Here is a 20,990-nt window from a genome sequence, read left to right on the forward strand (position 1 = left end):
CCTATTGAGGCCAAATTTTTTTCACGTAGACCCATCATACATCAACTTTGTCTTGAATACGTGTGAACTCGTTCAGAATTAAGATGTAAAATATCAGGAATAACATTTCAACCTCTTACTCAGTAGATCGCGTGGTGCGTATTCTACTTGCTATTGTGACGACGGTTTTTAAATAACGTGGCTAGTGCACTGTCTGTTAGATGCGGCCACCCCCGAGATAGATACATCAGTGCAAGCCAAGGCTCAGTGCTACATCAAGTGCTACAGATCAACAGGCTGTAGGCGCTCCTCGATGTCGATGTCCACCAGGTCTTCCTGGTCATCCTCGCTCGTATGTGGCCCCATCTCCTTCATCTCCCTGGCCTCCACTATGTCCTTGGGCTGGTCCTCTCTTCTCTTGAGCTCGCTGTATACCGGGTTCTCGTGAGTCACCGTCTGAAACAACAAGACTCGTTCTATTATTATCGTTATTATTATTATTATTAGTATTATTATTATTATTATTATTATTATTATTATTATTATTAATATGGTATATCCATGTTTTTCATTTTACGAAGTGCCTGTGGAGTAAGGTTCAGAAAATAGGAATGACTACTCTTTACAAGGAAAACGAAGAAATCAGACAAAATCTAAGAAAATGGTTGCACTTCCTTTCATCAAGTCTGAAGATGTAGAGTGGATGGATTCGTATTCACAATCAAGCTCCGCCAGAAATGAGGTTAACAGTATTCTTCGACTACTTTGTTGAGCAATGGCTGCATAATGATTCCATCCCGCTGGAGATGTGAAACTGTTTTAATACGCTGAAGGGTGGAACCACAAAACCAATAGTAAAATTAGAAATGTTCACCTAAGATGTGATCACCTGTGTAAAGCTGGAAACAGAGAATTCAGATCATACAATTATGCGGATTGACTTAAATTTGGAAGGAACTAAGGAAAAAGGAAGTACTGTAAATTGGATGAAAAAATTACTCGAAGCACGGGGAAGTATAATGAGAACGGGGACTTGGAAAGATTTTTGGACGTCATGTAATTTGTCCTCCGAATGGAATAAGCTTAAGAGTCGTTCGTTCAAAAAACGTATGTTGTAAATAAGAATGTATTATTAGCAGTTATGCCTGCTGCCATTTCTTGATGGATACAGTACATTTGTATCCATCTCTTAGCACAGGCCAGAGTAAAGTGTAGCTTCCACCGAAGTCCCAGTCTCATCCATGGCTGTGACAATATGGAAGCTGCTGGGGTATGGGTGGTGCTGAGTAATGACATTCAGAGCACGACTAGTGAATCTGAGTGTTATGAAAGGTGTTGCTCATAGGGTCAGTCGTGCTGCAATAGTACTTTCTGACCCAGTGAGGAAAGCAATGGCTAACTACCTCACTCCTCGTCTTGCCTAGTACGCCTCATTTTGGTGCTGCCATTGGTTTTTGCGGTTTCCTTATAACCGCATAACTTTTGGTGGTACTATTTGAGGATCCAACCAGCCTCTGGGGTGATGACCTAACAGACATATTTAAGAATACGGCGAATCTTATAGACAAGAAATATATATAAACCTAAATTAATACGTAAATAATAGTGAAAACGACAAACTTCTTAAAAAGTGCATACAATTATTCTGACAAGGTGAAAAAAAGGTAAATATGAGACGAGATCTTTATTATTTAAAGCCGAGTACGGTTAACCGTGCGGAATCACGGTGTTCATGTGTCTTCCAGCTGGCCCCGGGGTGTAGGGGTAGCGTGCCTGCCTCTTACGCGGAGGCCCCGGGTTCGATTCCTGGCCAGGTTAGGGATTTTTACTCGGACCTGAGGATTGGTTCGAGTTCCACTCAGCCTACATGATTATAATTGAGGAGCTATCTGACGGTGAGATAGCGGCCCCGGTCTAGAAAGCCAAGAATAACGGCCGAGAGGATTCGACGTGCTGTCCACACGACACCTCTTAATCTGCAGGCCTTCGGGCTGAGCAGCGGTCGCTTGGTAGGCCAAGGCCCTTCAAGGGCTGTATTGCCATGGGAGGGGGGGTCTTCCGACCCCCTCCCGAGCGGAACCACACGGCAGGCTTGAGCGTTGTGCTCTAAGGAAGAAAAAGGTACGCAGTCCTGGTTGCCGCTAACAATGAACCTGCACGCACTTGCACAATAGAGATGTTTTTTTTTTTTCACAGAGGCTTATCTGTAGGAAAGTGTCTGCAATCGAGGCAGATCGTGATTATTAATGAGGTGTCCACAATCGAAACTGTCCGCAATCGGGACGATACCAAGAGGAAGTACAAGTAGACAACAATCGTATTAACGGAGGTCCGACTGTTCAAAGAATGAAGGTATCGGCTATGAAAAACGAAGGGGCACGAAGGGCGAGAAAATGAAAAACTCCCTACGACTCGCGAACCTAATACCGTCTGAGTCTGAAGGGAACTAGAGTTGACCAAGGAAGGTCGGAGCCTGGCAAAAGTACGTGGAAGCAATGCTAGAATCACCTAGAGGAACTGTGGTGGCCAACCCACCCTCCCAATTTGAGATCGTCTGGCCCCCTTTTCTTAATCTTGGCACTGTAACCTCGTTTCTTTCTACACTTCAGACTATCTTCGCCTCAGCCTCCCTCTGCTTCTCTTACCCTCCATAACCCTAACTTAACCCCATGGGCCTTGGCCTACGAATCGACCGCTGCTCAGCCCGAAGGCCTGCAGATTACGAGGTGTCGTGTGGTCATCACGACGAATCCTCTCGGCCGTTATTCTTGGCTTTCTAGACCGGGGCCGCCATCTCGCCGTCAGATAGCTTCTCAATTCTAATCACGAAGGCTGAGTGGACGTCGAGCCAGCCCTCAGATCCAGGTAAAATCCCTGACCTGGCCGGCAATCGAAGCCGGGGCCTGCAGGTAAGAGGCAGACACGCTACCCCTACACCACAGGGCCGGCCTTACACTCCATGGCCGGGTAAATTTTTCTCCCATCTGTCTCACATGACCTCACCACCTCAGCTTCATCCATCCAGTTCTTTCTTAACTGCCTTTATGTCTTCCTTCCGTGTACCCTACTGCCACTGTTCTCCCTGCCGTCATGTCTATTACTTCCTAGTAAGATATCCACTCAGCTTTCACTCCCGTACAATAAAGTCGGTCCGTGTTATAAAGCTATTTTCATATACGAAATCACTTCTGTCTATCGGAATATCGTTAGTCGCAATTGCAAGCTGATACATTACCTTTGTTCCATAACGATTCAATCTCACCATCCTGAGAGAATAATCCTAAATACTTGAAATTATCCATCTGTTCCAATTTCGAATTTTCTACTTGACATTCAACCCTCCGAGGTCTGTTCCCAACTGATATAATTTTAGTTTGGAATTGTTTATTTGCATGCCGTACTCGCTACACCTTCTTTTAACCTCCAGCGTGTTAGAATGCACGCCAAACTGCATTTCCAACAAACCGAATCCCTCACCGCCATTTTATACCGTTCAGAAACTGATCCATGTTTATTATGACTATAAAGTTAGAATATTTTAGACTCGTCTGACCCCAAGAGTTCACTCCACTGCCAATACAAACATCTTCGACTGCCTGACCACATAATCTCAGAATAGCCAATGTCTTTTCCCTTGCTACTCCATAACCACCCATTCATCCCTTAGAATTTTTCAGTTCTTGAAAGTCTGGTCTTGACAGCCCCTTAATGGTCTGAAACCACACTGGCTTCCTCTCCAGTATTGGTCGCACCCTGCGTTCTAAATCCCAGTGAACGCTTTGTTTGCTTTACTCATCAATGAAAAAGCCGGCCGCGCGATGTAGCAGTAGCATGCCTGCCTCATTCCCGGAAGCCTCGGGTTCAATTCCCGGCCAGGTCACTGATTTTTACGTAGATCTGAGGGCTGTTTCGAGGTCCACTCAGCCTACGTGATTACAGTTGAGGAGGTATCTGAAGGTGAGATGGCGGCCGCGGTCTAGAAAGCCAAGAATAACGGCCGAGAGGATTCGTCGTCCTGACCACACGACACATCATAACATGCAGGCCTTCGGGCTGAGCAGCGGTCGCTTGGTGGGCCATCGCCCTTCAGGGCTTTTGCACGATGGTATTTAATTTGTTTGATCAATGAAATGCTTTCTGCTCAGTTGCTCATAACTAGCTGCAATTATTGCTTTTGTCCAATGATAAAGTACCATACACATATTCCGTATTAATCTTATTACTCTATGAAGCCACTTTATCCCCACCTTTCCACGATATTCCACCATTCCAGGACTATTATCTTCTATTCCTGCTGCCCTGTGACATTCTAGTCTATTTTACCATCCTCTCCACTTACTCGAGCGCATTTTCACTGTCGCAATTGCTTTCCTCATCATGAACACGGTTGGTCAGAATTTCAACAGAAATATTTCGTTTTACATTCGTAAGATTTTCAGTAATCTTTCTAAGAATTTTCTGCGATTTACTGTGAGTTCACATTACTCATCCAGTACATTATTCAGTTCCTTCTTCTACCCTTTCTGAGATCCTTTAGTACTTGAGCCTCGATGTTTAGGCAATAGGATAGAATGCACACTTACTCAAGGAAAAGAGCCTGCACAACGGTTATGCTATGAGCTTTGTATAAACATTAGGGGTACGGTCCCTCAGAACCCCTAGAGTTTATATTACTCTTGTTACATTACAGAAGAGCAGCCTAGACGACAATTCATAGTAACTAAAATTTGGGTTCTATAATATACTACAGTCCAAAAAGATTTCCTTGCCACTTGGCCAAGCCTTTCAAGGTATTACTACGATTTCTTCTTGGACTGTACAAAGACATGTTTCGCTCTATTTCTTTCATCTACGTACAATTCGTAGTCAGTAGTAGTCCTTGCGAGGAATCTTTTTTGATATGCTTACCTTGTACGTTTGCAAGCTTCATTATTCCATTAACACCTCTACTTTTCCCTGTCTGTATACGAAGTTGTCCCTAGGCATTTCTAGTACATACAGCATTCATGAACACCACCCATTCTCCTGAACCTACTGACTCTCAATTCTTTGGAACTTCCTAATTTCAGTCTAATATCCTCGTCCTGGAGGGATTATTTTATTTTGCACTTATCCGTGTGCAGAAACACTTAAATTTCTGTATCTCAAGCCAAAAGTTACATTGTTCACGATAAATCAGATATTGGTCTATATCATCCAAAAATCAAGGGAAATCTGGTACGAATAATAATAATAATAATAATAATAATAATAATAATAATAGATGGATTTGAAGGAAGAATGAAAAAGGACAGCAGGTCCAAAGTGGTCTGAAAAGAAGGGAACAAGGCACAATGCAATGATGAAAGAATCCTGGAAAGAACGGAAGAGAAAACCAAGAAGGAAGGATGAATTGAACTTGACGCGTGGACCCTAGCAAGACGCATCGTAAAAAAGAAGAGTAAGCTCTCTCTTTAAATGCTATGGGCCGTGGTATAGATTACCGAATTTTTTTTAAAAGCTAGTGACAATGCCCTGTGTCGATCCCGACACCCTGAGCACAGGAGCCACTTTCCCTAGTCCCGTGTTATTGAGACTCAATGTGAACCTCTCCATAAGGATGGAGGTTACATAATACGCTCTCATGGAGTCGAAAATTGTGAGCCTAGTTCATTGCGGGAGTAGAAAGATATTCGCCCCGAGGCCGCAACAGGTGGCTCTGAAGAGAAGGCAGTCCATTACATCAAAGAGGCGGTGACTCGACCGAAAAGCTAACACACTGCTTAATGTACAGGTGGAAGGAAGGCTGGGAGACGTGTTACATGAGTTACCTCCTTGTATCGCCGTAGCAACCTGCCTAGCCGTGCGAGTGACGTACTTATCCAACACTCGCATTTCTTCTGAGTCCTGGTGTAATCGGCTTTTTGACATAAATATGTCTTATGGTTTGGGGTCTACCGACACTAGGTCAGTAGCGCCATCTCCACACTGAGCACTTTCTTCCTGGAACTAAGAGCTTGAAGCCCATTCTACTCCTCAGTCCAGAATAATAAGAGACAGCCACGGTAGCTCTACATCACAGGCCTTGTTAACAATAATAATAATACTAGCCCGGCTGAGTGGCTCAGACGGTTGAGACGTTGGTCTTCTGACCGCAACTCGGTAGGTTCCACCCTGGCTCAAACACGTCACTTTTGTGTCCGTAGATTTACTGGCACGTCTGTTCCGGCACTTCGGCGTCTCCGAAAACCGTCAGAGAGTAGTTAGTGGGACGTAATAATAATAATAATAATAATAATAATAATAATAATAATAATAATAATAATATATTTACGATGTCTAAAATGTTTTCCTTTTTCACAGTTCATGATCCGTACCATTCTCCTGTGAGTGCATGTTGTAAGAGGCTACTAAGAGGGGAGTACCCGCTCTCTCGTCTTCTAAGTCCAAAAACATATCCACGGTTCTATGCTTGTCTGTGAAACGAAAATGAAATGGCGTATGGGTTTTAGTGCCGGGAGTGCCCAACGAAATGTTCGGTTCGCTAGGTGCAGCTCTTATGATTTGACTCCCGTAGACGACCTGCGCGTCGTGATGAGGATGAATTGATGATGAAGACGACACATATACCCAGCCCCCGTGCCAGCGAAATTAACCAATGATGGTTCAAATTCCCGACCCTGCCGGGACCCCTGTGACCAAAGGCCACAATGCTAACCATTTAGCCGGACTCCGTGTAGCGGAGACAATGTGCCAACTCTGTATGTTCAACCCTGTAGTGACTCAATCAATCAATCAATCAATCAATCAATCAATACTGATCAGCATTTAGGGCATTCGCCCAGACGGCAGATTCCCTACCCGTTGTTTTCCAAGTCTTTTCTTAAATGATTGCAAAAAAAAAATGGAAATTTATTGAACATCTCCCTTGGTAAGTTATTCCAATCCCTAACTTCCCTTCCTATAAATGAATATTTTCCCCAATTTGTCCTCTTGAATTCCAACTTTATCTTCATATCGTGATCTTTCCTACTTTTAAAGACACCATCCAAACTTATTCGTCTACTGATGTCCTCCCACGCCATCTCTCCACTGACAGCTCGGAACATACCGCTTAGACGAGCAGCTCGTCTCCTTTCTCCCAAGTCTTCCCAGCCCAAACTATGCAAAATTTTTGTAACGCTACTCTTCTGTCGGAAATCGCCCAGAAAAAATCGAGCTGGTTTTCTTTGGATTTTTTCAGTTCTTGAATCAGATAATCCTGGTGAGGGTTCCATATAATGGAACCATACTCTAGTTGGGGTCTTACCAGAGACTTAAATGCCCTTTCCTTTACATCCTTACTACAACCCCTAAATACCCTCATAACCATGTGCAGAGATCTGTACCCTTTATTTACTGTACAATCATATTTATGTGATTACCACAATGAAGATCTTTCCTTATATTAACATCTAGATACTTACAATGATCCCAAAAAGGAACTTTCACCCCATCAACGCAGTAATTAAAACTGACAGGACTTTTCCTATTTGAGAAACTCACAACCTGACTTTTACCACCGTTTGTCATCATACCATTGCCTGCTGTCCATCTCACAACACTATCAAGGTAATTTTGCAGTTGCTCACATTCTTGTAATTTATTTATTATTCTATGCAGAATAACACCATCCACAAAAAGCCTTACCTCTGATTCCACTTCTTTACTCATATCATTTATATACTGTATATAACAACACATAAAGGTCCAATAATACTGCCGTGAAGAAATCCCCTCTTAATTATTACAGGTTCAGATAAAGCTTCGCCTAATCTAATTCTGAGATATATTTCCCAGAAACAGAGCCACCCATTCAGTCACTCTTTTGTCTAGTCCAATTGGGCTCATTTTTCCCAGTATTTCCGATGATCCACCCTATCAAATGCTTCAGACAGGTCAATCGCGATACAGTCCATTTGACCTCCTGAATCCAAGATATCTGCTATATCTTGCTGGAATCCTACAAGTTGAGCTTAAGTGGAATAACCTTTCCTAAATCCGAACTGCCTTCTATCGAACGAGTTATTAACTTCGCAAACATGTCTAATATAATCAGAAAGAATGCCTTCCCAAAGCTTAAATGCAACGCATGTCAAACGTACTGGCCTGTAATTTTCAGCTTAATGCCTATCAACCTTTCCTTTATACACAGAGGCTACTATAGCAACCCTCCATTCATTTGATATAGCTCCGTCAACCAAACAATAATCAGATAAGTACTTCAGATATGGTACTATATCCCAACCCATTGTCTTTAGTATATCCCCAGAAATTTTATCATTTCCAGCCGCTTTTCTAGTTTTCAAATTTTGTATCTTATTGTAAATGTCATTGTTATCATATGTAAAGTTTAATACGTCTTTAGCATTAGTCTCCTCCTCTATCTGGACATTATCCTTGTAACCAACAATCTTTACATACTGCTGACTGAATACTTCTGCCTTTTGAAGATCCTCACATAAACACTTCCCTTGTTCATTAATTATTCCTGGAATGTCCTTCTTGAACCTTTTCTGCCTTAAAGTACCTATACATACCCTTCCATTTTTCACTAAAATTTGTATGACTAACAATTAAGCTTGCCATCGTGTTATCCTTAGCTGCCTTCTTTGCTAGATTAAATTTCCTAGTAAGTTCCTTCAATTTCTCCTTACTTCCACAGCCATTTCTAATTCTATTTCTTTCCAATCTGCACCTTCTTCTTAGTCTCTTTATTTCTGTTATAATAAGGTGGATCTTTACCATTCCTTACCTCCTTTAAAGATACAAACCTGTTTTCAGATTCCTCAACAATTGTTTTAAACCCATCTCAGAGTCGGTTTACATTTTTATTTACCGTCTTCCACCGAACATAGTTACTTTTTAAAAACTGCCTCATGCCTGCTTTATTAGCCAACGTGCTGTTGGTTGTGAAATGTACCTCATGGATGGGAATTTCATGCACGGTGTCGCTCTGAACAAGTGTAAACAAGTGCTACTTACGGCCGCCTTGCTCTTGCCGTACATAGGGTTGTCGAACGACTTGCTCATGCTTTCTTCTTCATATTCCTCGTCGTACCTCGGCGCTGCAGGTCTGGCAACCACCTCCACTGCTTCACTCTCTGTGTCCACGTTCTCGAAACGCGCGAACACGAAGGCCTGCTTGTCCAGCGCACCGATAGGCCTGCACAGAGTGACAATGGTCTTCCATCAGGGGCACCTCCAATCAATACACAATGTTATTACATTTCCCTTTGGGAAAAACAAATGATCGTAAATATATATTTCAGTAAAATGTGTGCGCAATGTCACCTAGCAACCATGCAGGCTGTGATGTGAAGTATTGATCGATGGCTATGACATATAGCTTCACGACCTGTACAGCTGATAAGGTACGGTTGCTAGATAACAACACGGCACACATTTTGTGACATGATACTAGTTCCTTACACAAATTTTAAGATCACCTCCAGCTCTAAGATATATTTATATTAACACTCAGGGTGTTTCACCAAAGGCAAGTAAAAATTAAATAGTGGAGTGGCGATGCTGTACTGAACGTTTTGAGGTAGGAAACCTCTGTCTCAGAAGACAGTTTAAGGAGATTCGAATGACGCCAGGTATATTTGAAAGGGTGCGCCAGATTCTTGCTCGCCGATACCATGCTGAGTAGTTCAGACGGTCTCAACTCAAGTTGGTGAGTTCCATCCCGAATCAATCCGGACGTATTTGAAGGTGCTCAAATATTCCAGACTCATATCGGTGGATTTACTTGCACCTAAGATAACTCCTGCGGAACAAAATCCCGGCATTTCGGTGTCTGCGAAAACCGCACAAGTAGTTAGTGTGACGCACAACCGATATTATTATTATTATTATTATTATTATTATTATTATTATTATTATTATTATTATTATTATTATTATTATTATTATTATTATTATTATTATTATGACGGTCACCGCCATTTCTTTTTAAGGGTTTGGGAGGTGCAAGTCAGCCTTGCTCCAGCCCGGAGTGATATCACCGACTTAGCGACCCATCCGCTCGCCACTGCAGCAACCAGTTAGGATCAAGCCAACTGCGCAAGGCCTGTCCTTTTTGCCTCTACTCCTTCATATCATTGCAGTCTTTCCCGAGAAAAGATTAGAAAGTGAACCCAGAACATTCTGATTCCGCAGGACTATGGAGGCTTCTCCCTTCGTGATTTATTTGAAAAGGCTGTCCATCCTATTTAAAGCAGGATGGACGAGTTTCAGTGGTTCAGTTGGTGGACAGTGAAGACTGAGTGCTGTTGGTAGTGTCTGTGTGAACTGTTGGCCAGTGCGGGACAGTGCAACTGAGTGACAAGGGACAGTGAAAGAAGACCGCTGTGAGTGTACGAACTGTGTACCACATACAGAGTAGTAATACTGTCTTGCGCTTGATAGTGTACAGCGACTCCTAGGGTCTAGTGGCAATTGTGGAAGATTGTGTAGTGTCAGTGTATAATTTTAAGTAACAGAGTGAATAAATGGCGTGACTCAACGGTGAGAGTAAGGAGAGAGCGCGAACTGATATAACTGAGTTCCTGTGTAGTTGTAGGCTACAAGCAAATATTAGTTTGTCAACAGTACCAGTTATGTCTTTATTTACATCCCTATCGACCATCACGTATTATTATTATTATTATTATTATTATTATTATTATTATTATTATTATTATTATTACATTTTCGTTTCAGCCCTCTATGAACCACGTTTCTCAATCTTTGCAATATTTTTAGCCTTCTTTACCTTCACTCTCTGCCAGTGTCTTTTCATCCTTTCTCCAACTTCCTTCTTCTGCTCTTCTGTATAGGAGCTCCGTTTTTTCTCTAGTGTTTCCCCAGTGTTCTGTAAACCACGTCCATGATGTAATCTTTCGTAACCCCCATCTTAGTCAAGTTCAACCTCACTTCTCGAACACATTTCAGCTCTTTCTTCCTCTTCCTGAAGAATTCAGTGTGTTACTGTCCGTCCTCAACAAGTGCCATTGAACTGTAACCTTCTCTTCCTCATCCGTTCAACCACTCCTGTTCTTTGATAAAATTCTTTGTTAGATTTGAGTTCCTCTCCCCATTTTTTCATTCATTCATATTGTTTCAGCCACGTTATTTCAAGTGTCTCCTTTAACATTTGCCCAGTAGTCCCGCATTCGTTGCCGGAGTTGTTCTTTTCTCTCTTCGGTCCACGCCTTCCCTATTTTCAGCTTCGGCTTTTCTTGTAAACTCTTGTGGTCTTGAAGTTTCTTCTTAAGTGGGCTGTGCTTCATGACACCATGACATCTGATGCGTACGTCTTCCTCACTGAACCAGTCCCCTTTTGTTCTCTTACCTTGGAAGTAGGAAACAGAGCTCGTGGTTGTGCCGTCTTCTATATTCACCTTTGTTTTTGATGGGGCCTAAGATTTTCCTCAAAATCTTTCTTTATTTGATCTCAAGTTTCTCAATACCGCCCTTTTTTGTTCAGTGCAAGCACTTCGCTCAGAGAGCTCCTCCGGGCGAATGACTGTGTGGTTGTGTCTGAACTTGGCGTTCAAGGATTTTGATATTTCCTTGTATACACCCTTGATTATATGGTATGCCATTTCCATTTTATTCAAGGCTTCTTTCTCAGACATGGTGGGGTCTATCCACTCACCTAAATATTTAAACTTTCCTACCCGCTTGATTTTTCCCTGTTCCACATTTAAGTCTTTTGGTGCCTCTTTTTTGTTTGTTATAAACTGAGTTTTCTCAAAGGAGATCCGAAGGCCTGCTTTCGCTGCCTGTGTCTTGTTGCCTCTTCCCATTATTATAATTATTATTATTTCCAGGTGAAAAAAGTCAGTGAATAAACAAAAGGTTTCACGCTGGACTTACGCGACTACTTTCTTTCTAATACGGGAATGTTCCAATCAGTAATTTCCGAAGATTAACAAGTTTAACAAGCAAACAGTCTCCACTGGTAACTGCTACTTCCAGGAATTCAGTAAACTAGTACTTACAGGCGATCTCTGAAGACGACGAACACAAGGAAGATGCCTCCCAGAACCAAGATGGTCGCCATGAGCGTTCCGAACACCAACCCTATCTGTCGACTGAGCGCGTCAGCTTGCATCGCGGAGCCCGCCATGAACAGCTCCAGCTTAACCACTCCCAGGTTTATGTCTGCAACAACACGACACTTCTTCAGCGTCTTACAGTGTCATTTTAGTAGGAACAAGCATTTGAAATATTTATTTAATTTCGGTGTGATTTCGCTGAGAAAGAAAATAGTATTATAAATGTCATAGTGCATTAAGTTGTAGATATCTGAAACACAATAGTTCTACTTCACATCAGGACTCTCAAAAATAGGAAAATATATGTAAATCTCTCCACTACATGGAAATTCACAGAATCATGTATAAGTTTTTGTGAGTACAGATTGTTTGGTTGTTCCGCTCTTACAACATACAGGAAGCGCAGATAAAGCACCCGTTGACTCCACCCGTATGGGAGATAAAGAGTTCCAATAAAACGAAAGAAATATGTAGCATCACGATCTACGTCCAACAATCCGTTCTTTCCAACACAGTCAAAATTGCGTTCATGCATTCGTCCGTACACTACAGTCAGGCTTTCCAACGGGCGGAAGTAGTCCGCGATCTAGAGCATGTACCGATCCGTACGTTTCCTTGACATGAGCAGAAACACTCGATCATTGCCTCCTGATACAAGCTTCTTTCTTCTTTGCGATACCTTAATCAGACGTTAGGCTATTGAGGATATGATGGAAAGTGGCAACGATTTTTTACAATCATCATCCTATATAAAGGTCCAAAGGTGGTGGTGATTATTGTTTTAAGAAGAAGTATAACTGGGCAGCCATCATCTATATAACACTAAACAGAAAGAATAAATGGAAGGGGTCCGACACTTCGAAAAATGAAAGTATCGGCCAAAGGCAGACAAGGGCCACGAAGGGCGTGAAAATGAAAGACTCCCTAGGCCTCCTCCATACGTAATACTGTCGGAGTCGGAAAAGAACAAGAGTTGACCAAGAGGGGTCGGATAGGATAGATGAAAGTGAGGAGCCCGGCACAAGTAAGTGAAAGCAATGCCAGGACTCAGCTAAGGGCCCCGTGGTCGCCAACCCACGATCCAAAGTTCGGGGCCCTTTTAGTCGCCTCTTACGACAGGCAGGGGATACCGTGGGTGTTATTCTACCGCCCCCACCCACAGGGGTTATAAAGGTCCAAAATCTACTAAGTTAATAAACACAATTTAATTGAAATACGATCCATTTTTAGAAGAAACTGTTCCACTTTATGATGAGAAGGACTTAAAGACTTGGAGAAAACATGAAATATGGGGAATTCGGACAATTCTGAAACATAGTTCTCCCATTCTCTTATTTTATTTCATATTTTATGTTTAAATATAGGTTAAATTGCTGGAAGTGAACATTTGATCATATGTTTCATCATCTAAATTTCGCGCTAACATGGTCTAAATTACAAAACTATAACTGTATAATTATAGAAATATTGCATTAGTTAATATTTAAATAAAATATTGTGTTACAACTGGGGGCTAACATCCAAGAAACTTTGTATATTTCCTTCTCTTCCCATTCATATTTCAGCTTGCATTGGTCTGTGTTACTCCAATTCCATGAAGAAAGAATATATTTCTCCACGGTATTTCATAACATGAACGAGAATCCATTTCAATAGAACCTAATTATGTATCAATACCGTAACCGATACGAAGTCAGCGCATGCGTACAGAGCGATACGTGATGGTAACGAACTGCGTGTTGCAAAGAACCTAATATGACAATTGATCCAGCACACAGCATTCCCATGCCATGTCACAAGACCTATAAAGATCTGCGTCCAACAAAATGGTCGCTGATTGTGGCCATAAATATTCTCAAAATACGTATTATGAGGAAAATTCTGCTGCCATTGATGACGTCACCGTGTGTAAGGGGCTTTGCTGTGACGTAGACGAAACGCCAGTCAAAGCAGTTCAAAACACGGCGCCATTTGTACCTGCTCTATATAGAAGGCAGTGGAATAACGTGAGGAAGAACACGACGAACACTGGTTGCCTGGTTTCTGTCCACGCAAAGTTGATAACGCTAATTTTCCAGAACGACCCCTAGCCGAAAAACATATGGTCACTGCGCGAGCAATACCGCGTATCTGACAATATTCATTATTTTACTTAAGACTGGTCACGCCTCCTAGCCCCATATGAAAATGCAGTCTATTAGAACAATTTTCGTTGTGTTCATTTTCCTATGTTAACGATGTTAGAACTATGACTTCAACATTACCAATATTAGTGACGAATTTCGCGAGTAAATCATTCTCAGTGGCGGCCGATCTAAATTGAGTAAGGAGGGCTCATTGCAGGGCGTTTCCTATTCTACACAGTACAGGCTGCGAAGTACTTTCAGCATATTCTCCGTTACCCAGACTTGAGCACACAGTGAGTAGCCATTACTGATTCATTCCTGAAACCTAGATACCTCCAGTGGTGGTGATTCGTGGTCTTTCAGATATGTGGGATAAAGCTTTGTAGAGAGTGAATGAGTTATCAAGCCTATTATATATACTGAAAAATTATCTATATCTGACTTTTCAGGCTTTCTTAATGTAACTGAAGAAAAATTCGTTTGTTTGATGATGACGCTTACGCACTAAATTATTCAAATCCCCCACAGCTTCATTGTTTTAAATAGCTTTTTAGTTACAAAACAATAAGCACGGCCAACAGGACGGTATGTTTAAATGTCTGCACCCTCTTGTCCCCGGTATTTCCGTAAATGTATTTAAACATTTACGGTTTTGCCGCCTATTTTACGAAACTGAATGAGATTGGTAGCTTGACAAACTAAAAAGTTAATTTTGACATTAATATACAAGTATGTCATGGCTAGGCGTCTTCTAAAAATTAGCATCACAAAATATGTGACCGGATGTTACCTAGCAACCGTGTAAGCTGTGATGTGAAGTACTGGGGGATGGCCATGCCTAAGAGATATATTCATGATCATTTCATTTTGCCCTAAGGGAAATTTGATACGTGTTTTCATTAATTCTACACTTTGGCACTCACTAGGTTTATTTACTGAATTTTCACTGCATTTTGATGTTCAAGTCACTTCATCACAATACCCTGCACGAAATACTTGAATCTTCATTTACACACACATATATAAAAACTGGGGAAAATAAGCTGTCGGATGTGCGCTCACATACCCTTCCCTACCCGCCCTGCCTGTGTTTTATACGTCAACGCTGAGGACGAGGCAAGCTTTCATTTATCAACCCGCACAAAATACCATCGCTAACTCCCTTCCTCTAGCACTTCTCAATAACGCTGGTTCGTTATTTATTTTTCCAGTTGTAACAAAGAATGCTAATACTCATTATGAAGTGTAGGGCGTTCCTCATTAGGTGGTAGAGATTATTGTTTATTGGGAATCAGAAGAGAAAACTTTTCGCCCCGTCGAAGATTGAAAGTGTCGGCAGAAGAAAAGCAGGGCATGAAGGGAGTGGAAATAAAAGCAAAGCTAATGACGTCAGAGTCCGAAGAGAACAAGAATTGACCAAGGGAGGTTGGATAGGAGCCTGGTATAAGTACTGAAAGGCCGTCAATAAACGAGATATACTTTTAAATATAGCACGCTAAATCGTTACTCACTGTTGTTGAGCGTATCGTACAGTCTGTTTCCGAAGTCCACGCTGTCTCCAGTGTAAGGTCCCCGGTCCACCAGAACCACCTGTACCTGGTTCTCGTGGGTCCTGCTGATGTGGAACACCACTTTGTCGTCAGCTCCTTCCTTGCGCCGTAACTGCAGCACATGTTCCTCCAATGCGTCCTTCGTGTAGATCGCCCGGTCCACGGACAACCGCAAGTAGGAACCTAAAAAGGACCACATCTTGTTGTTCATAACAATAACAAAATGAACCCAGCTTCCACGTTCCGCTTTAGTCTACCATATGACAGAGAAATGAATCAAATGAATCTCTGCTGCGAGATGTATAGTCGATATTTCTGTGGCTTGGTTCTAAAAGGGCCAATGTCATTTTTTATCGAAATTGAGATATTAGCTGATACAAACACGTTTTATCCTGGCTCGCAACATGTTAAAAGGGCCAATGTCTCTGTTAAGTACTAAACGAACAGTTAACGTTTAATTAAATAAGCCCTTGCCAATAATGTTAGATTACCAATAAAGATTAGATACCTGGCAATTTTTAAAGAATACGATAGAAAACATTAGCGTTTAATAAGGTGACTTCCACAAAGAAAGTATAAAGTTATTTAAAGTTAGTTGTTGAAAAAATAATTGGAAAACTATAAGCAAAACTTCAAATGCTCATAGCCCAAAAACAGGTTTTTTAACATTGGCCCTTTTAGAACCAAGCCACAGATTTAATTATTAATGAGTAGTCGGGAGCATGCATAAAGAGCAAATATGCCAAGAGGGATCTACTACACACCGACGTCGTATAACACGAAGTGTCGGATAGACTACTGTTCGGGATTGAATCCAGAGCCCCAAATTCTACCACTGGTATTATGACAATTATTATTATTATTTTATTATTATTATTATTATTATTATTATTATTATTATTATTATTATTATTATTATTATTATTATTATTGTACCGGGCGGTACACCTCCACGCCGCTAATTTAAAATGTGCGCCAATTGAAACTCCTCTGCTGGAGGAAGTCTGAACTTTATCGACGGTATTAATTTTCAAGTTTCTCGGAAGATGTCACTACTTGGAAAGTTTGGAGTTTTTGAACTGTGCCACTTTTGATGTATTTTTGTTTTACCGGTAGTAAGAAGTGTGAATTTTCTCTTCTAGAGGACACTACTGAAGAACTACAATAGTGCACCCTAGTGCGAAGAAAAAGAACTGTTCTTTTGGAGAAAATATAATTTCAAAAGTTTGTTCTTTGTTAAATTTCCTTCTGTCATTGTTTAAGTTGGCAATATTAACCCTTTCTTTCCCCTTGTTTTAAATTTAGCCAATCCCGAATTTCTTTCATTAATTTCTGACCAATCGGATGTATCTTCCCCCAACTTGAATATGTTGCTGTATCCTACCCAATAAAGAGTTTGTGGGAGGGTGTTCTCATTCCCCTAACGCCTCGAACTTTCCGCGAGAGTATATAAACTGCTGATTTTAGGGTCTCCGGGCCATTTCTGTTCCATCTTTTCGTGTGTAAAGTACATAGCAGGGGGCGGGAAGCGCCTCTTTCTTCGGCGGCAGTCAACAACCAGGTAATGGCCGATTAATTACTTCTTTTCTTGCTTGCTCAGCAGTTTAACTCTCGGGGCGGGTCCGAAGTTTTTCCATTATGTAACCTTCCTTAAAATGTAAAGAAACTTGTATCTATTCCATCTTTTAAACTGCATATCGGGATAGAGAGTGCTTAACCCTCTCGAGCTCCCAATCATATTGTTTTGAGGTGAACTTATTTTTCTCAACCTATTCTTCGTTAACGTGAAGCAAATTGTTCTTTTCTAAAGTCACCTCTGTAGTATGGGATTAGCCCTTGCATTAGTGGCCTACAGCCAGATTAGGTATTAAAAACAAGTGTATTAGGAGTGCAGATCGCCTCCTCTCAAATTGTTATTTTAGAGGTCATGTAATTAACCTTCTTGTCATTTAACAGACCTCAGTAGGTTGGGTATTTTACCCCTGTGTATATGTCCTGAAAGGACAGCTTGAAAGTGGAATTAGGTGGGGCCTTTGACAGGCCTGAATTTTGAGAGCAAGTTGCTCTTTTTCTGAAAATTTTGTTTTCTGCGCGCCTCAAGGAGGCCTTACTGTGTATTTTGGAGCAAGTGCTCCTAGGCATGAATGGGGTTCTCTGCCCCTCTGTTGACACTTGGGTTTGGGGTAAAACTGAGCTAATTGCTCAAGGATTGTGATCGCGGGGCTCGAAGCCCAAATCCTGTAAATACTGTAATTGTACTTTTGTTGCCTTGCTACTCTGTACCTGCCATGTTTGTTATTTCTTGATTTTGAAAAGAAAATATAACCTTGTTAAATTTTAAATTCACTTTAATTTCGTAGCCTGAGACCTATTCACCACCCCGCACCTTCTTTCACGCATAACTACCACAAAAACACGGTAACAATTATTATTATTATTATTATTATTATTATTATTATTATTATTATTATTATTATTATTATTATTATTATTATTGTATCGGCGGTACACCGCATTCATATTAACCGCCTTGGATAACGCCATCTGCAGCTGCAGCATAAACTTTGAAACTACTAGTACAAGAAGTTTGAACATTTTTCGATAGATGTCTCTACCATCAATTTATGTTGTGCTCTCTGGGGTGAAGATGAACTCTTAAAATTCAAGATAAATTTTATGTTAAGGTTTCCTAAACTAGAATGTTTAGTGTTTGTTTTTGATGTTCAAAAATTATCAACACTTCCATCTCTTCCCGCCAACTTAAGGCGCTGACCAATCACACATTTTGTACATTTATTTATTCACCAGTGATAAAATTTTTATATTATTTGATTATCCAATGAGAATCGGGGGTGTGTCAGGGCCTTAACCCAGAGTTTTCTGGAACCTTCCCGTCTGCTATAAAAGCTGGCACTCTTCGGACCAGGTTTTCTTAGTGATCGCTCCAGTCCAGAGTGTGTACGTAACGGAGGTAGGGGGAAAGACTTCCTCGTCCATCTTCAGGAGATCCACCAGCTCAAGATAATGGCAGTTTCGGCTTAACTATATGATAATCTTTGAAAGCTAGCTCGAGGGGAAGGTTTCGAATCTTTAGTAATGTAACGTTTATTTTCTCAAATGTCGAAAGAACTTAACCGAAATCAGGGAATAGAGAGTGAGGTACCCTCTTCAATTCCCTCTCAACTTGATCTTGAGGTGACTATGATTTTGTAACCTTTAAAATTTATCTTGTGATTTATGTAACTCAGATATTTTTCTCCATCTAGTCACCTCAGTTGTACAGGCTTAGGCTCTGTAACGTAGGGCCATGAGCCCAAATCGGATTTTAAGTGGTTCATGTAATTTTTTTTTGTTATTGGCTTTACGTCGTACCGACACAGACAGGTCTTATGGCGACGATGGGACAGGAAAGGGCTAGGACTGGGAAGGAAGCGTCCGTGGCCTTAATTAAGGTACAGCCCCAGCATTTGCCTGGTGTGAAAATGGGAAACCACGGAAAATCATCTTCAAGGCTGCCGACAGTGGGGTTCGAACCCACTATCTCCCGAATACTGGATACTGGCCTCACTTAAGCGACTGCAAGTGTTCGCCTCGTTACCATTTTGATTTGTGGCCAGTAACTTTACCGAAGGCCATGTAGAATGGGTACTTGTTACCCCTGTTAAACTCTGTTTCATTCATTTCATGTTAAAGATATCAGACTGTTGAGCAGTTGAGACGGCGAATACTGTTTAATTTCGTTAAATATAGGTTGTGCCACTGATAGGCCTGCAAAGTGTGAATTTGTAGAGCAATGATGTTCTTCCTCCTGATGTAAGAATTGGGAGATCCGTCTCCTTGACTGCTGGACCCACAGCGCTCTAGCTCAAGGTTGCTAATTGGTTATTAGTTTATTGTTCTGATTAAAGAAGAAATACAGCTCCAACTTTAAAATTTTAAATTAATCTTTTGGCTTCTCCATATTGCACCCATCGAATTGAGCCCGGTAAAGGGTGCAGTATCCACCCATTCATGCCCACACCTTGCTTCGCCTCTGCGTTCCACAGAATCCCAGGAACAACAACAACAATAATAATAATAATAATAATAATAATAATAATAATAATAATAATAATAATAATAATAATAATAATAATAATAATTAGAGTCAGGATGTTTATGCATTAATAGATTAGACCACAAACTTACTGAAGCGAGTAACAAATGTACCCTAGCCTGCACAATAGTTCTGCTATGAGATCCGCATGAACTCTAGAGGTACGGCCTATTAGAACCCCTAGAATTTATGTTGCTCTCGTTGCATCGCGGAAGAACGGGCTAGTCGACACTTCCTAATAGCCAATTTAGTTCGCATTCGAAACTATTACTGCCTGAATATCCGGGATCTAATAATGGCATTATTAGTTTTACGTCCTACTAACTACTTTCTCGCTTTGGGTGAGAAGTTCTTTTCCGTGCTGGCAAATGTTATTATTGATACCAATAAAACTTCATCTGTTTTATTGCTCTAATTTATTTCAGAATGTCCCAATAAATGCACACACATACATATATACCCACACAATTCTAATTAACAATGAATGGCCACACTCACTAATAGGGATGTAGGCAGAGAAAGTTCGCGCCAGATAGCGCTCGTGTACTACTGGGTAAGCGCAAGGCGGTCGTCTTATGTTTCCCCCAGTCAACTGCGATTAATGTATAGAATGTGACCGAGTTTTCTGAGCTAAAGCCGATTGTATCTTCTCTAATTTTACTCCAAGACTATATTAATTAATTGTATAGGTATATTTCCTAGAATATTACGGACGATTTTCAGCGTTTAAGCCTTAAACAGATGCAAAATGAGCTAAGGAGCAGAGACGCTAAAACTAGCGAGAGGAAGAAAGAAATAGTACAGCGGTAGTTAGAAAATTCTAACACGCTTTATTATTCAAATAATAAATAGGATTCAGCACGCCTTTTTCTGAAGATTACAATTACTTGAGTATTGTACATTGATGAATATGTAAATGTACCTCCACAAGACTTAAATCATAAATAGATATGTAAACACGCACTTGCTCCCGAGGCTTATAGACTTCGAATCATGCATTTTTTTAAAGGTTGATGGCTTACATGAAACTGAAGATGCAGCCTTTGTCCACCACCAAAGGCATGTGAATATTCTTGAGTTTCCCAGTGCCGGTTCCTTTGAATATTTAACCATCAAGCATAAGGTGAAGATCACTATCACAAATTTGCATCTGATGGATTATTTCGTATTCATA

The 20,990-nt window shown here is 41.1% G+C and overlaps 1 protein-coding gene across 1 annotated transcript in view; it reads right to left on the bottom strand.

Moving 5' to 3' along the window:
• Positions 1-256: 256 nt before the first annotated feature.
• Positions 257-20,990, bottom strand: part of LOC136881165 (uncharacterized) — a 128,140-nt gene continuing 107,406 nt past the window's right edge. Inside the window, exons 12-15 of the mRNA XM_068229243.1 lie at positions 15,682-15,903; positions 11,988-12,150; positions 8,983-9,163; positions 257-435 (exon numbers count right to left, since the gene is read on the bottom strand). Coding sequence (XP_068085344.1) covers positions 262-435; positions 8,983-9,163; positions 11,988-12,150; positions 15,682-15,903 — 740 coding nt within the window. The 3' untranslated portion in view covers positions 257-261. The remainder of the gene's footprint in view (positions 436-8,982; positions 9,164-11,987; positions 12,151-15,681; positions 15,904-20,990) is intronic.

Source organism: Anabrus simplex, chromosome 9 (genome assembly GCF_040414725.1).
Source record: "Anabrus simplex isolate iqAnaSimp1 chromosome 9, ASM4041472v1, whole genome shotgun sequence".
NCBI lineage: Eukaryota > Metazoa > Arthropoda > Insecta > Orthoptera > Tettigoniidae > Anabrus > Anabrus simplex.